Source organism: Melozone crissalis, unplaced genomic scaffold (genome assembly GCF_028551555.1).
Source record: "Melozone crissalis strain CALT ecotype California unplaced genomic scaffold, PUWL_Pcris_2 ptg000057l_1, whole genome shotgun sequence".
Classification (NCBI taxonomy): domain Eukaryota; kingdom Metazoa; phylum Chordata; class Aves; order Passeriformes; family Passerellidae; genus Melozone; species Melozone crissalis.
In genome coordinates this window covers 9,771,852-9,790,347 of record NW_026535835.1, presented here as the reverse complement: position 1 = coordinate 9,790,347, position 18,496 = coordinate 9,771,852, and the positions used below count along the sequence as shown (strand labels likewise).

The following is an 18,496-nucleotide window of genomic DNA, read 5'->3' as shown; positions in this document are numbered from 1 at the left end:
GGGAAATATACATTTACTATAAAGAATAAAGATGCAGAAGTTCTTTGGGAGAAGGATAACAGCTCTAAACACCCCTGTGTTCCAAAGGCAGGGAACAGCTTTCCCTGTATTGCTCTTTCCCATCCTGAAACATTTACAAACATCTTGTTAAACCAGATTTTTTCAAAGTTCAAAACAAAAATGCATTATAAAATTGTCATTTAACAAAATCTGAAGTATCTGGATGGTTTTTGTATCATTTTATTGTTCCGTGAACAAAAAGAGCAGATTTATACTTGAAAGCTAAAAACCCAGAGCATTTTCATTTTGTTTCCTTTTTCCTGATGAACCAACTAGCAGTGTAATTTAAGCTAAATAGGAGAAAACTGCTTTGTGATGTAAAGTGCTAAATTTGTCTGCTTGTAGTCTCTGTAGCAACCCAATATTCCAAAGAGACAATCATGTGATCAATGCTCTCAGCTCCTGCTGTTTATCCTGCACTGTCCTACTTACAGCAGCTCTCAATTCCAGCTGTCTGCAGCACAAGGAAAAACATCACCTGCTCTCCTGCCGGGCCACAGCAGCCTCGGTAGAGCTGCTGCAAAAAAATGTTGACATTGTTTGATTTAAAGATTAACATAGGGAGGAAATTTACACTGCAAAGAGTCGAGCAGCCTTAATAGAAAATATTCCAGCACTAGCACTTGGTTGCAGACTAAATAGACAGAAATAACCCCAAAACCTGGAGGTGAACCTTGTTTTGGTAGTTAACTCTCTCGAGTATGAAGGAATTTTTGAGCTTTAGCACCCAGAAATCTCGTTCTGATCCTTAATAATAATGATTCCCAACAGCATCCCAGGGGATTGAGAAGTAAAATTCTCTGTTCCTGAGGAAAGATGACCATGGGAACTGGGAGAAAGGAGGGCAGAAATAGGGTTAAAAGCAGCATTCCCTTTGTCTTAGGGGCAGTGAGGAGCAGACAGGCAGGAGCTGTTCATGCCAATACATTGCTGATGGCACACCAGGGCCCACATTTAAAAAATCCCCTCCAGACTCACACTGCAGCCATGGCCATCCCAATTCCAGCCTGCAGGGCTGCACCAGCCTCAGCAATCACCCTCAGTGCCTCCTCTTCCTCTGCAGGGCTGCACCAGCCTCAGCAATCACCCTCAGTGCCTCCTCTTCCTCTGCAGGGCTGCACCAGCCTCAGCAATCACACCCTCGGTGCCTCCTCTTCCTCTGCAGGGCTGCACCAACCTCAGCAATCACACCCTCAGTGCCTCCTCTTCCTCTGCAGGGCTGCACCAGCCTCAGCAATCACACCCTCAGTGCCTCCTCTTCCTCATGGCAAGATGAGGCAGAGAAAAAAAAATCCCTCTCCAGAACTATGATAAGCAACCTTCAAAACAAGATAACTACAAGATGTACAAAGGTTTCAAATAAAGCCAAACTGGCATCTGGAATGTTCTTCAGCAGTCACGTCCCATGAAGTTATACACTTATTATATTTTCTATTTCTGTGGGAAGTTTAAAAAAAGAGAATGGTGGCCTGGCATTGTAAAATCTGAACCCAGACTTGTGGTAAACAGAATTACCCTGAAACCTGTGCAGCAAGTTATGATAACCTTATCACTTATGAATTTTCAAGTGGCTTGTGGGGTGGTTTTTGTATTTTTTGTTTTGGGTGTGTGGTGTTTCTCTGGTGTTTTTTCACCATTTTTACTGAACTCATCAGACACAAGTTCTGCTTTGCCACCCACTGCAATGGCTGCACTATTTCCCAATTACAAGGGGAAAAAAAAGCAACCATACAAGTAATATAGCAGCTTTTAGCATTCTAGACTTTTAGCTGTCTATCAGATCCACCCACCAATTCAGGATTACTCAATTGTTTGCTTACTGCTATTTCAATTGTGTTAAAGTTTAGCAAGTTGTAATTTTTACCAAAAACTCCAAGAGATGCCCCTCACATGAACACTTGGTACTTTATTAGGAGTGTCATATTTGATTTCTTTAATTTCTATCTAAAATAGTAATTAATCTGACAGCTTTCCTAATGATATTTATTGCAGGTATACCCAGTAATGAGTAAGAGGAACAGACTCATCCAAAGGCAATCCAACCAGCACAGTGGGGTGGGACAGATCAGTCTCCATCTCCCATTTGTGAGGGGATTTTGGAATAAAACCAACACAGCCACATCCCTGAAAGCAGCAACAAAACAACTGAAAGGAGAAAAGAGAATTACATTCCTATTTGTCAAATTTTCATTTAATGTGTGGTCATTTCAACCACATTAATGAACTTCTGTAGTGTCCAAGTGTCCAAAACAGGTTGTGATAAATACAAAGATTTTTTAATTTTTTGTTTGGTTGCAGAAAAAACCTTCAGCAAAATCCTGTCTGTGGTTTTTTGTTCATCTGGAAAATAGAAATCACCCACTTAAAAATGGGCAAGAAGACCCCAGCACCCACCCCCTGCCTCAGGGAGCTGCTCCAGCCCTGCCCTGTGGAGAAACAGGAGTGGAACCAGCAGACTTGAAACCCTCAGAGAGTTTCCCAGGCAGGGTGATGCTGAGCTGTAACACCAACTTCTCTTCTTTCTGGTTTCATACTAAATAATCAGTGTCTCATCCAACTACACTTCCTCCACCTTCACACTTTCAGATCCAAACGCACAATCCTATCTGAAACCACTTTCAAATCTTTGAAAAAATATGTTTATTATATTCAAAGAATCTCTATCCTAAAAAAAACCCCTTCAAATTACTAAAATACTTCTAATTACTAAGACTTCAAATTACTAAATAGTTTAATTAATCTTTAACCCTGAAGTTTATACTCATAACTACTATTCTTAAGAACCTTATTTAAAAATGTGTTTTAAAAATTTGCTAATTCAAATTTAAACTATAAGCAAGCTCTAACTCTACCCAAATAAGATAGTTCCAAGTTATGAACTTGTTCTCAGAGATGATTCCAGATGAGATTCCTTTGCTCTGGGTTGCTGGAGCTGGGAGCAGCAGGGAGGGAGGAGCAGCTCAGGGTTGGTGAGTGCACAGGGCACAGCTGAGGGGTTCCTGCTCCCACAGCTGAAGTGTTAACAGATCCCATATAATAGAGGTTATTTGAATGAGTTTATTTGTTTAGGAGTCACATATGACAGTTCTGAGTGTTCACTCTATCTCATTCTGATTTCCCTGCTCAGCACCACACTGGTGTCAATTACGAACGTTCAGGACTTCCCTTTAAAATTCAAGTGTACAATGCCACGGAATTTTTATTTTAATATAACCTTACACAAGGAGAAAAAGCCCAGCAGAGCAAGAGGCAGGAAGGCAGGGCTGCTGGAGGAGCTGCTCTCACAGCCCAACACCTACCAGGAATCCCAGCCTCCCTCCTGGCTGTGCCACCACTGCTATTGTTGGGAGAGCAAGCACAGAAAATCTCCCTTCTGGAAGCACAGGCTTGCAAACAGAACTGGGAAAAATCCAGATGGGATCAGCTGCACATGAAAGGAACAGCTCTGTGTGCACATCCTTCACAGGGACAGGCAGGGGCACAGGGGGGTCCTGCAGCTCACCCAGGCACAGCCAGGGCAAGGAGTCCTTCTCTGTCTCATCTTGCCATGAGGAAGAGGAGGCACCGAGGGTGTGATTGCTGAGGCTGGTGCAGCCCTGCAGAGGAAGAGGAGGCACTGAGGGTGTGATTGCTGAGGTTGGTGCAGCCCTGCAGGCTGGAATTGGGGTGGCCATGGCTGCAGTGTGAGTCTGGGGGGGATTTTTTAAATGTGGGCCCTGGTGTGCCATCAGCAATGTATTGGCATGAACAGCTCCTGCCTGTCTGCTCCTCACTGCCCCTAAGACAAAGGGAATGCTGCTTTTAACCCTATTTCTTCCCTCACTTCTCCCAGTTCCCATGGTCATCTTTCCTCAGGAAGAGAATTTTACTTCTCAATCCCCTGGGATGCCTGCTCCACTGCCACCAAATTCCTTGGAACGGAAGATTTCCAGCAAGAACAACCAACCTGACTGAAATGTGCAGCTGTAAAACACAGGGAACAACTCTCTGGGGTGGCTGGCCAAGCCTCAAAGTGCAGGGTGAGATAAATGATGATCCAAAGCACACTGGTGGCAAACTTCACATCCCCAGGACACCAAATTACCTCAGATCACACAGGCACAGGAATTCTTTCCCAGGACACCAAATTACCTCAGATCACACAGGCCCAGGAATTCCTTCCCAGGTTCCTGAACCTTAATGCAAAGAACAGTCCCAAAGACAGCAGAGTAACATGGGATAAAATACAAAAATACAGCTTCAAAACTGATTCCTAAGATTGTGCTTAAGATCAATACTCACTAACACAAAAGGGGCTGTTGGGGGGTTTAGTTTGGTTTTTAATTAAGTCAGCCACATCTACAAAAAATTACAAACTTTGTAAAGGTTTGGCTGATTAAATGGATCCTAAGGAATGAAAACCATGCAGAAGTTGTATTAAGGTTTAGTTTTTGTTAGTTTTAGAGCAGCTGGCTGGTAGGAGATGTATCAGCGCCCCAGGTGCAACATTCAGAACTTTTTCCAGGCTGGCCCCAGGTCCCTGTGTGTGGGGTTTGCTGCAGGGTCATGTTGAACTTTGGCCATGACAGAAATGTTCCTTTTGCTCAGGAGTGTTTGGAGCTGCAGAGGCAGCACACAGCTCCCATGGCAGGGTTTGGTTCTCTCCCACAGCCTGAACTGAGCCCTCTAAGAGCCCAACTTTGCTGGGAGCAGAGAGGATCCCAATTCTGGACATTCCTGGGAGGGATGAGCCAAGTTTGCCACGAGAGCACACATCTGTTCACCATTCCCCACTTCATTTCAGAAAAGCCAGGGCTCAGAGCATCACATGGCATTGAGCTATCTGGTAGGAAATACTGACATTTCTCAACAATAAAATATTTTACACAGATCTGTCAAAGCTATTTACATATTTCTCCTGTAGTTCTGGGTTACATATGATGAAATTGTGTGAGTAAGCACACAATTCCTTCAGTTATTTTCATCAAGCACGCTGACATTCTGACCTTCTTCAAAAAAGAATCAGAGCCTCCACATTAAACAAACACTGCTATTTTATTTTAAAAGCTTTCATCAGCTTTTCCAGCTGCTCTAGAGAGCTTTATGGAATTACTCCAAGAGAATCCAGGACATAACTAATGCTAGTTTTAAATGGCAATTTGGTCAACCAGTTCCTCAAAGGAGGAAAGCCCAGACTGTGCCAACACAATATTGGCCAAAATAGTTAAAAGTAAACTCTTTCCTCTTGATTTATAGCAGAAAAAATGGATGGACAAGGACACCCCAGAGAGGAAACATTTGCCCTGACCAGGGTGGAGAAAGAAATGCCTGGAACTAAAGGACAAGTTTATACATAAATTAAAAGCAGCAGTTCACAACTACTAATAGAAACACACACAAACATGTGCTTCTGCTTCTTTTGCTCCAAAACAGCTTCTCAATTTCTTTCAAGTTTAAATTTATTGCAGAAGATGCCAACAATGGCCAACTCCACACCCAACAAGCAAAGCCACTGATCTCAAAATTTCCTGCATGCAAGATTTAACACATCCATAGACACATACACACACATTAAAAAAAAAAAAAGCCACACAAAAAATCCCATCATCTAAGCTTTAAATTACTTTGGATTTTAAAAGCTGATTTGGGAACAGCGATTAAACTTGTTCCAGCTAACCTAGTTTTTATTCATGTCATTATTTATTGCTAGGCAACATAGACCGTGTCAAACCACGTTAGAACCATGAGAAGAAGTCCTTCCAATTTAGATCAAAAATTCTCTCCTCCCCCCCAGCATGGAGGCCACATGGATCCTTTCAACAGCAGCATTCCCAGACAGCAGAACCATCCCTGTTCTGACCAGGAGCTGACATTCCAAACTCTCAGCATCTCCCATGGGATGCCATTTACCCAAAGCTCAGCTGGGAGCTCTCCATGATGAGTCTTTGGTGTCAGCAAGCACAACTAGCTCCTGTCACCTGCAGGGCCAGGGCAGGTGCACCTTCATAAGGGCCTTCATTCAGGACCTTAAGAAAAATACCTTCATTCCGGACCTTAAAAATAAGATATTTTCATCCAGGTCCTTAAAGATGAGACACCTTCATTCAGGACCTTAAAGACAAGATACCTTCATTCAGGACCTTAAAAAATATGAAATCTCTTCATTCAGGACCTTAAAAAATATGAGATATCTTCATTCAGGACCTTAAAAAAGGTACCTTCATGCAGGTCCTTAAAGGTAAGATACCTTCATGCAGGACCATAAAGATGAGACACCTTCATTCAGGTATATTTTTCTTCCTACCTTCATTCAGGTTTCTTTTTCTTCCTCTCTGGAAGACTCTACCTTCTTTCCCAACACCCATTGTCCATGGTTTGCACATGGGTACCAGAAGGGATTCTGAAGTCATGGGTACCAGCACAGAGGAGATTATTTACCATGTTTAGCATAACTTCTTTTCATCATAAGAAACTTTTGAAGAACTCCAAAAAAGCCGCAAAATAAGAAAGAGCAGAGACCCAGGCTCCAGAATAAATCACCCACAGGAGCCTCTTAATCAAACCTTTCTCCTAGCACAAAGAACAAACCCTCCAGCTTCCCCAAGAGAGCACAGTGAAGGCTCCTACCTCTTGTTGATGGGTTTCTCATCCTTCTCGTAGGGCTTGACGAACCAGCGGCCGATGCGCACGAAGTTCCTGTTCATGAGGCAGCGCTCCAGCAGGTTGTGCACGGCCTTGAAGAGCAGCGTGCGGCACTCGTAGGACAGCCCGTTCTCCCACACCCCATCCTCCTCCTCTGCAAGGCACAGGGGAAACAGAAATCACCTTTTATGCCATCCTGTCATGGCACAGGGGAAACAGAAATCACCTTTTGTTGCGGTGTGTTTTAAACTTCCGGGTCCCTTCCCCAGGTGTGCCAATACCCCCCTCTCCCTTCCCCCTCGCCCCTTGCTGAGTGAGTCCTGTCAATCAGGCTTAACATTCCAGCAAGGCGGTGGTTGTGGTTGGTCAAGTTGTAAAGATGCCCCTATGCCTGGGGGTCACTGGCCTGTCTGGGTGTCATTCCCCCTGAGACCCTGCCCCTCTCACCTGGTTGGTGCTCAGCTGTCCCCTCCCCTCCCCCTGTCCCTGAGCTTAAAAGGTGATCAGACCATGTGCTCGGTATTCTGTTGGAGCAGTTGCTCACATTCAGACCTCTGTAACCATGGAATAAACCTCTGGACATTAAACCCTCCAGCAGAATCCTCTCCTTTTCCTTTTCACCATCGCCTGAAGCTTTCCTCCTGAGGTAAACGGAGTTCCTACCAAGCCTGGACTTGTTCAGTGCCCAGCTGCAACCTCCAGCAGCCAAGGTATCTCTGGGGTGATACACCACAGTTGCTGCCTTTGGCCCAGCAGCAAGGGTCAGACTGGCCCAGGCACAATCTACCTGGTAATATTGGGATTCATATTCCAATAATGAATTTTATCCCATCCTGTCACTGCACACGCGTCACAACGGCCTCTTCTCTCCCACAAGGCTTTCAGAGATATTCACGGCGCAACCAAAGCCAGCCTGTGGTGCTCAGATAACTCTGCTCACTTTGTGATGGAGCTGCTAAAAGTGATCAGCTGGAGAAATATCTCATCCCCCACAGGGAAGGAAGATTCAACAGTTGTTTGTACACAAAGGAAACAAGTGGCAGCAGCACGTTGTGTATTGCAGGCTGCAGGAGCGCTGTGGGATCTGTCTGTGGGGTGTTTTGGGGAGTCTGGGTTACTCATCCTGCAGGATTGGTGACAATTAGGCTTAAAAATAAGTTTACCAAAGCCAGGCTTAATATATATCCTGGTGTCTCTGAGTGGCGTTGACTGAAGAAAGCCAGGAATAAAAGTCAGCAATCAACTGACTCTCAATGATAATGAAAAATGCTCAGATTCAGAATTTTGGTCAGAGCAACCTGATTCTCCTCACAAAACTCAAAACTGTCATTTTTCTTTTTAATTCAACATTAAAAATGAAGATATTTAAGCAGCCTAGCCCTGCTTTCTGATGTACACAGAGAGAAAAATCAGCAAGACCATGCCCAGCTCCTACCGATGGGATTCTGCAGTCAAACACTGACACCTTCTGTGCCCACAATCAAACACAGGCACACAATCCAAGGTGATTTGCCAAATGGAAAAGCGAGATTTATGACAAGGAGCTGCAACTTCTTGCACCACTCTGGCTCCTGCTCAGTGTCTGAACAGGGTCTAGAGGCTCTCAAGGCACAAGCACAGCTCCAAAGAGCTGCACTGGCACTGCATTCCCTCACCCAGGTAAAACAAGGGACAGCTGGAAGTTCTTGGGTGTCTCCCAGGATATATCTGATACCATTCATCCCCAGCAACACTAACAGGAGGATAATAATAATATTATAATATAATAAAGCTCGAGATACTGCCCTTAAATCCCTGGCACTCAGATCTTGCCTTTCTGGCTCTAATTCCTGGTATTTCGTGGTTCACATCTACCCCTCAGGATGTGCTCTGCTCTCCTTGGACTAACCCAGCAGAGTTACTCTGCAGATGCCATTGCTCTGTACTCCAGGCAGCAGAGAGAGGAGAAGCTTGGCTGACATAGATAAGGAGACATTTTTACTCCAGTCTCTGGATAGTCATGGAACAATTTAGGTCAGGGGGGACCTGTGGAGGTGATTGCTCCAAGCTCCCACAGAGCCCAGGTGGGAACAGGTTCTCCTCTGTCCCAGCCCTGTCCCTGCACATCCCCAGGGGCTGGAGCCAGCTCTGAGCAGGGTCCTGCCTGCTCCCCTCTCCCTCACACACAATTTTGCTTCCCCTGCTTTGCTCCATGGTCAGAAAACCTCACAACACAGGCAAATCCTTGCATTTAAATCCCCCTTGGAAATAAACCCCTTCACCTTTCTCTGGAAGTCACTTACAAGCTTAAAAGGTTGCAATATTATTAACTAAAGTCCTGATATCCTTAAATTAGAGAGTGTCTAGAAAACCACACACCTCAGAGTTTTAGTTAGGAAAAACCTTACAGATTATTACAATAAACAATATTTATGACAGAGAAGGGAATTTCAATGCTGCTGGAACCAAAACACGGTGAGCATGTTTGTATTTTGGTATATTCCACACAGGGAAAAGTTAATTTCCACACAAGGCCGGTATTGTGAGTACAAGAAAGTTACTCCCAGGAACTCTGAGGGACAGAATAAGAGTAAACAAACCTGCCCCATCATTTATAAAAGAGGAGGTGTGCATCATTGCAGATGAATCACTCCATGAAATAATTTTCTGGGAAAGACAAGGAAAAACAAGGAGCAGCATTTCCCAAAGCAGAGACCTCACCACAAAGTTTCCCACCCCACCACCCTACTCCAGCTCTGGAGCGGAGCAAAAAGTCGTTTTTAAAAACTGTAAAGCTACAAGATAACACAGTAACTCACTGCAGCAACATCACACACGGCTCTGGTAACAAAAAGCAACAAAAGTCCAAAGTCAAAGGGTGTGAGGTGGCCGTGCCAAGCTCAGGGGGTGCTCCCCCTGCAGCCCTGGGGGTGCCCAGCGCTGCCCTGGCCCAGCTCAGCTCAGAACAAACATTAACTCCTGGGCTGGCTCACCGTGGACTTTAGCTGCACAATAAACTCCTCACCATCTCAAAGGTTACACTCTGGGTTTGTACACATCGAGCAGTCGTTCCGAGCACATCCAGGAGCTTCCAGACGACTGAATGGAAGGAGCTAATTCCAGTTTTATGCCTAATTTTGGTTTGGCATTTTACAGATTTCACAGGATTCAGGAAATCATTGGGTTGGAAGAGACCTTTAAGATCATTGAGTCCAACCCAGCCCCAGCACTGCACTGAGTGCCAAATCCAGGTTCTTTTTAAACCCATCCAGGATGGTGACTCCACCACCTCCTCAGGCAGCCATTCCAGAATTTATCACCCTCTCTGTAAGAAACTTTTTCCCAATATCCAGCCTAAAATTCCCTTGGTGCAGCTTGAGACTGTCCCCTCTGGTTCTGTCAGTGCTGCCTGGTGTGGGAATGCCATGGATAATTGCAGGGATACTGAAATAACACAAATCCTGTGTTTTGATGCTCACACAAAGGAGAGGTTTCCATTCTCTGTAGTGGTGCTCCATTCAGGATGGATGAAGCTCCATTCAGGACCACCAAGCTATGATCAAGTTTCCAAGCAAGGACTTGCCCCAGGATGTAATTCTTGAATGCTCTCCTCCCTTAGGTTATTGCAAAACCACAGAGCTCTCAGCTGAGAGTGTTATGTGGAGAAAGTGCAAGGTCTGAGATGGAAATCACAATTAAAACTCCAATTTTTGCTCACCAGACCACTGCTCTGAGTGAGGCACACCTTGCCACAGAAAGGGAAGGTAGAAGAAGCTGTCAGCTCAAGAAACCCTCACTTCAGAACATTATTCAAATTCATGCAAAAAAGCCAGCAGTAAGTGTTCTCTGACTTTCTGAAGTCTATTTAGTCCTTCCCCTCCCCCTGTTTCAGCAGTGGAGAGAAGCAAACATGACATCTGCTCACATCTGCCAACTATTTTTCTTCTTAATTCAAATTGTTGTTTCTTGACATGAGAAAACCCCTCCCACTTAATAGAAAATTGTACACAGCAAACCATTCATTACAGGAGGGGGAGAGGAAGAGGCACTTTGGTCCTCTGGTTTTTCTTAAACAATAAATCCAAATGTTCAATCTGATAATGCTAACAAACCAAAAGAAGTTGCTGACTCATTTTTCAAAAGGTGCTAAGCCACAATTTCACTTTGGACAAGTGTTATCCACAGAAGAGCTCTGGCAACCTGAAGGTTACAAGTGCTTCATTTCTGATGAGTTCTCTCAGCTGTCCAAAGCACTCAGCTCTTCCCCAGCACACTTATTGTTATGTCAATCCATTAAACAATTTATGCTCATATCCCACTGCTGCCTCTCTCTTTACATCACATATTAGACAGAGTTTTCCTCAAATGAAGCTAAAAATGATCAGGGAATGAGGAATTCATGGAAACAATGGCCAGGAAAAAGCAATTTGCATGCTACGCGTAAACAAACTTTTCCAGTCAGCACCTTCTCAATATTACCAATTTTATTGGAGGCCTTCAGAACTTTTATTTTCTCCTTTCCATTGTTCCCACAGCTCACCTGAACCAGTGAAGTTCATTTTACTGATTGTGCCATTCTGTCTGTGTGGTGCTCTTGGAGGAGTAATGAAAAAAACTGGAGCACCCTCCAAATATAAAACTCTTGTAATTTTAGTGAATTCTTAATAAGGAGTATCTTTAAATATTAAAACATAATTTATGTCAGGTTTTTAAAGCATATTGTTATTCATGGATATTTAGTTAAATTTATTAATCAAGGATTTCTAAGTAATATATATTATAAATGTAGATAAATCTATGTTGCAACAGATAAATATACAGCCTTGAAAATGACATTTTTGACAAGACCTAAAACATGAATCTCCCTCCTTCCTTTACCACACAGCACACCAGTAAACACCAGTTCTTCCACAGGCTGAGTGTTTATCACACCATTAACAATATCTCCCTAATGCTCAATGAACTCTAAAATAAACTGTGCAAAGAAACAAAGCCTCCACTTTGGAGTACAGTTCCCCCCAATTATTTCAATTACACAGGGGAAAAATCCATTCTTTCATATCAGGAGTGAGACTTTTCTTTTGGAAGCATTTCTCACCTCACAGGCTCCCTTTTTGCCTTTACATGACTGTGCCAGTTATAAAAACACTGACACACACCTGATTTATACAATTAAACTTCCTATATAAACCTCAGGTTCCAAGGGAAGTAAATAAACAGAGTCATGTGAAACTGCTGCTGTACACAATATTGTAATGATGTGACAGAAACACTTGGAGTAGAAGTTTTCCATTTAAAACCCCAGATTTTTGAATTAAAATACTTTCAACTGCTCAAAGCAAGAATTACCCAGCAAAACTACTGAAATATTGTTTTGAGGGCCTGAAACAAGTGAGAAGCAAAGAAAAAAAGGAAAACAACACAATTTAAAAATACCAATGCAAGAATCTGAGTAAGACAGCTGAAGTTTGTTGCTCTTTGGTGTCTGTTATCTACACTCACTGAGCAGAATCTGAATGCCAGACTCTGGACACCCAAACTGTCCAAAATCCCCCAGTGAGAACACTCAGCTCCATTCCAGGTTGGTTTTTGTGCTGCTTGGCCTTTACCAGTGTCACACACAGGGGTTTTATGCTCTCTGCCCAGCAGAATCTTCCCTAAATCCTGACAATTCAAAGCAGAACCTCTCTGTAAGAGTGTAGCCATGGCAGTTTGTAAGGATAACAAGGTAACTGCTTTCCCTCTCCATTTGAAGGTCTAAGTTTGGCTACAAAGCCACAAGAAAAACCGAAAAACTTCCCAGCTAAATGATCCAATACCTTCCACCACACTGAGTAATTCCACACTCAGGTAGATGTGGCAGTGTAAGTGAAATATTTCAGTGTTCTGGTGTCTCCAGGTGGTTTTGCACGGGGCATTGAACACACAACCAACATGACCCCGTGCCAACCCCTCATTCCCTGCCTGTGACAAAGCATTTTCACCTGACTCCACTGGTGTTTCACGTGCATGGTGGTCAGGGAAAGATGGGGAGGGAAAGTTAAATCTTTGTCACCTTTGAGCTCACAGCAAGACACAGAAGTTTGATAAAACTGCCTCAGTAATTTTTGCATAATGCTTATCAGCACTTTTGCTTAAGTGGCTACATCTCTAACATGGAGGACTGAGGAAATGCTGAAGCATCAATGCAGCAGGAACACTTGGAATGCCTCTGCTGCCTGCCTCAGAACACACAGATCCTGCCCAGCCTCGGGGCTGCAGCTCACCCTGCTCACACCAGGTGCACAACGGTGTAAAAGCATCCTTTCCCCTTTCTGTTGGGTTTTTGTTGTTATTTTTTGTAGAAGTTAAATGATCTTAGGGAGCAATTGTTATTTTAAAAAGGCATCACTGGCTGAACTCTTTCCCAAGCTGCCTTTGCCAACTCCTTGCAACTGGCAGGGTTTGCAGCCCCTTGGAATGGGAACTGGCTCATCCTCTGCTTTCCATTGTCCTGGAGCAGTGAGACACTCGGTGCTGACATCAGCACAACCTCACTGCATTTTTGGGGACAGGGATTTGATCTAGAATGCACATGCATTGAAAACCACACAGCACATATCAGTCTGTGCTGCCATGACTGTTTTCACCAGCCAGACAAACACCAGGATTCTCCCCAGCTCTCCTCCAGCCAGCATTATTTTTATACATTTCCCCCTCACAGAAGCATGAGCAAGATTGTTCAGCAAACAAAAACTGATTATCTTGATATATGACAGACAACTCTTTAATTTTTAAAGTAAATTAGCCAAATTTAATAGACACCAGAATGAAAAAGATACATCTTGCAGCTCACCATTTAAGAGATGCAATTTGAAGGTCAAAGCCATATAGCAGCATTCCCCTATCCCAGCATTAATCAAATTGTAACCATTTCCTTGGGACTATGTCTTGTACATAATTCATACCCCACTGTTCTCAGGTTTAAAATCATCTACTGCCAATTTAAAAGAAAATAATCCAAGAGTAGAAGTAGCCACATGAAAATAAGAAAGAACCTTTCTAATAAAATAACTGCTGATCAGAGCTGTGAGAGACCATTGCCTGCTGAAATTGGAAGAGATGTCCTACTTTAGGGTTTGAGTTGCAAGAATTACTATAATCAAGCCTCACTGTCAGAACAAAAACATAACCTTTGAGGTTGTTAGAGGCTAAAATAACATTTCACTAACTTCTGTCTGCCTCTAGCTACGTTGGGATAGAAACAGAGCTCTGGTTTTTGGCTGTATGAACAGTAAGTAGGTTCCTAGGGAAGGGAAAAAAATAAATGATTGAGTGAAGTCAATATTCCTGATCAATCAGCATCTCTGAACAAGTCTCCTTTTGACATGCCCCGAGGCAACAACAATCCCTGACCATCAACAAGACACTTATCCAAGGCTTGCAGTGAGAACCCTGCCACAGCCACGAGCAGGATTCAAACGTGACTCCAGGGCACAGAGTGAACTTGCAGAATGCACAGCTGAACACAGAGATAGCATTTATTTCTTCAATCTGATATGCAAAGCTGTACATTCCCAACCCTGCATCCCCTGCTGAAGGCATCTTGGGAAGGGGACAAAAGGGAAGCTGACATATTTCAAATCCCCCAGGGCCGATAACCAAGATGTGTTCCAGTCACTGAACACCCATTGTTCACTGAAACTGCACATCACCAAAAATTCAGGAACTGTCAAAATACCAACCTGTCCTGAACAGGCAGAGTTTCAGAGCAAAGGGAGCAGAATCAGAGTTATTAACGCGGCTCTGGCAGATTTCTAACCAGGGCTCTCTCAAGGGCCACCTCTCCAGGAGAAATCTGTCCAAAGGCGCTAAGGGACAAACTGCTCCCACATTCCTCCCTGTCCCCATCCTGCAGGACAATCCTTCACCCATCCAGCAGCAAACTTCCAAATGAGGCAGCACCTCAGCCTCCAGCAGCAAACAATTTCCAATCAATTTTGCAGGTAACAAGCCTGTGCTAAGAAGTCATTTATCATTCCCATTGAAAATGTAACAAGCAGTCATTGGGAGAACAAGGCAGTGTGAATTACCAGGAGAAATTGTCCACCGATGAAAAAATCCATTAGGCTACGACAAAGGTCAGATAACATTGTTTGGGTTCAGCCATAATTCTCTCTTCTATGAGATCCACGTGAAGATTTTGTGTAACAGCAAAGAGAAAAAGTGCAGCTGTGGGCACCCCTCAGCTGTGATGCACAGGAGGATCTGTCCCAGCTCCTGGCACCAGAGCCTCACACACACAAATTCTCTTTTTCATTCCAGGAGGACAAAACCTCTGCAGGGCCCAGGTGACAGCCTGAGGAGCAGCAGCATTGCACACAACACGTGTGGAACAGCTCTGGGGAATCACAGGCACCCACAGGTGACCTGAAGCAAGAAAATACCCAAAGACATGGCTGGGAGACTCTAATCCTGCACTATCTCTGCCTTATACCCTAAGAGAGGTTAAGAGTTGGTAATTCCCTGGGATGATACCTGCTTATCTACCTGTGCAAAAGGGGAATTCTGGACAAGCACAAACAAGGGACTGAGCTGCAACTCCAGCTACAAACCACTGCTGTTTCCAAATGTCCCTCTGTGATAAATCACCAGCAGACAGATTCAAGAAGTGGCAAAGAAAGTTGCTCAAACAAATAATTTTAGTGGTTAGGCAGCACAAAACTGCACTTTTTAAATGGCTTAAATTTCACTGGATTTCCCACTCTAAATGTGTTTGTCTCAATTAAATCCCACAGCACACAAAATTCACACAGGTCCTTCCACACAAGTGCTGGTCTTGGCTCAGGGCAGGCCCAGGCCAAAACCACCCAGCACTGGGTCCAAGTTACATCTCAGGCACACAAAGGATGTTCCCTGCAGGTCACAACTGAGGTTATTTATAGGTCATAATAAGGAAGCCTCAAATGCACTAAAATATCAAGCAAACTCCAGTGTAAGTGCCATTTAAAATGCAAAGTTTGTAGTTCCAGGACAGACAGGAATAGGAGCAACAGCTCAATCTTTGAAGTTGACTATTCAAAGAAATAAACATCATTCCAGTGCGTCAATTGTTTTTCAGATCACAGTATTTTTGTATGAAAATTCCACACATTATTAAATTGTTTCAAGTCAACTTCCTCAGTGGCACTTTAAACTCCTGTTTGTTCTCCAGCTTATCCACACACACACACACACAGAGGCAGCATTAACAATTTCTGGTTACCAGGTCACCAAACCTTGGGCTCATTTTACACTTCAGTAATCTGAATGCTGTACATTATTTGAAAGGAAATTAGAGTGATGTGTTTGTTGGGCTTTTTTTTTTCCCTTGAATTAGTTGAGTCTCACCTTTAGACTCACCCAATTTAAATATCTAACTTCGTCACCTTGCTGATAAGCAGCTGGAACCATCTACGTGGGGAATTGAGCTCAACGAGCAAACAGTTCCAAAGGAAGGTGCCAAATTTGAAGTACAACGTTATTGAGAAATACAAATATTGTCAGTCTTTCAAAAGGCTGGGTTTGAAAGCAGGTTCAGGGCACCAGGAAAAGTGGGAGGAGAGGAATCAGAAAAACTGAAGGTTTACAGATTTTGCATGGAAACAGCTGGTTAGTTCCTGGTGCCTCCTTCTGAGGGCTTCTCACTGATGGTGTGAATTCCAACCAAAACAACTCCAAAAAGCTCAAGAGTTGCCCAGATCTCTACGCCTCTTATTACATAATAAAATGAGCTTTACTATTTGAATTTGAAAATTCTAATTGCCCAAACAAAAGGGATCTTATCAAAACATGTTTAAGACATCACTTGTGAATCACAGGCACAGCTTTCAGCACAGCTTTCTCATGAAGAAGCTGCCAAAACTCATAGGCTTGTGTTTTGTTTCTTTCAAGGGAACAAGTGGGGACCAAAAATCCAAAAATCCCTTGTTTCTGAAAAATCCAGCAGTCCAAGGGGGAGAGCAGATGGCTGCAATAATTTGGAGAGGGTTACACCAACAAATTCATCCTTTCTGGAGATAACACTCCACCTGGTGCAGGTGTCGGAAATGAGCCCTGAGTAGCAGCGAGCTAAGAATGCACAGATCCTTCCAGTGACCAAAGAACGTACAGATCCTTCCAGTGACCAGAGGAAGGTGCCAGCAAGCTCCTACCTGAGAGATCATGATGGATCAGGTCAGCAAAGTTGGGGTCATCCCCCCACCAGAATATCCAGAGCTCCCTGCGGCCGGGCCGCTGGTCGCGGCGCCAGACGCTGAGCACGTCGGCCTTGAGGCAGCGGCTGAAGCTGCTCAGGATGGGATCCTCCTCCGTCACCGGGAACAGGATGGGGGCAGACGTTGGGCCCTGCCACACGTAACGCTTCCATTTAATGCCAGTCAGATCAGCCTGCAGGGAGAAAAGGGCTGTCAGACTGCAGGCACATCCACAGCGAGCACATCCGCACGCGGGGAAAGGGATCCGAGAAAGGGATCCCCCGGGATTTCATGGGACTGTGTTGGTTGGTTGGATCTGTGTGTGCTTTAGGATCCCTGGGTGTTCCCAGTTTAATAACTGCAGCAAAGCAAGAGCTGTTTGTTTTCACTGCAGCTTTAAGGGTACACAGAGAAAAAGCAGATTTGATTTAAAGTAAAAGAGTGAAAGACGAGTGAGTAATGTTATTATTCACAGAGTGACACAGTCCAATCTCCTAAACACTTGCCTTAGCAAAGAACATCTTTCTTTTTGCTTACTTATGCATACACTGCCTTTTCCATCCAAGATTACTCCATGGAAATAGGTGATACAGTAAATCACACGTTCTTCCAGCCATCTACCACTTGGGAAAATTTCACAAGTTTCTCCATGGCAAAAAATTCTGTCTCTCCCCCAGGAAATCTCTCGTCTTCGCTGATTTTACCAAGAGCTATCATACTTTTCATTCCTCACACCACATTTCAATGATTTAAATCCTCGTTTTATCATTCAATTATATGTTAGACTTGCAACCACGCTGATAATGATCCACTAAACCCCTTCCTAGGCAAAAATTAATTTGGCTTTACACAGGGAAAGAGCTACTACCGTGTGTAACGGGAAGCACACAATTCCTGGATTATCTCCACCACAACACCAAGTTTTAGCACTCAGTTTTTTCACTCCAGCACAGGCACCTTAAGGCAGGTAGGGGAGGCATTGCCCGGGGTTCTCTTTGGGAAGGCAGAGCCAGGCAGGCTGGCATTTGCTAAGAAGTTACTATTTTCTGTCTTCCCAATATGACAACACACAAAAGATTACTGCAACATTTAAACCTAACATGGCAGCCTCCCTACCTTCAGCAGGAGAGCAATTTAGATGAAAGGTTGTCTGCAACAGTTGCTACTTCAGAAAGACTTTCAGATTTAAAATTGTACCATTAATCTGGAGCTGCAGGCCTGATGCAGGCTGCAGACACAGTCAGGCCGCCCAGATTCCCCTCCATCCAAAAATATGAGTGCCACAGATTGGCACAGGACTGTTGTAACAATCTCTAGGATCATAAATATCAGGCAGACAGCTAAGATTAGCTCATTTGCATTAAAAGCTGATGAAACAGCTCAGCACAGACACCAAAAAATTGCATCACAGTCCAGTTATATCGAATTTACTCTTGGAGCTACCAAAATTCAACAATACCAACGATTTGATATTTGGGTTAAAAAAAAAAAGACTACAAAATGGTGCACATCAAAACACAAGACAGGCAGGGCATCACCAAAATAAAAACAGGGCATCACCAGAATAAAAACAAGCAGGGAAAGGGATCCGTGTAAAAGCGAGGAAGAAGGGGAGGATTTGC

At 43.9% G+C, this 18,496-nt stretch overlaps 1 protein-coding gene across 1 annotated transcript in view; it reads right to left on the bottom strand.

Moving 5' to 3' along the window:
• The window catches only part of MED13 (mediator complex subunit 13), a 53,955-nt gene that overhangs the window by 34,831 nt on the left and 628 nt on the right, over window positions 1-18,496 (bottom strand). The window contains exons 2-3 of the mRNA XM_054287060.1: window positions 16,833-17,067; window positions 6,667-6,835 (exon numbers count right to left, since the gene is read on the bottom strand). Coding sequence (XP_054143035.1) covers window positions 6,667-6,835; window positions 16,833-17,067 — 404 coding nt within the window. The remainder of the gene's footprint in view (window positions 1-6,666; window positions 6,836-16,832; window positions 17,068-18,496) is intronic.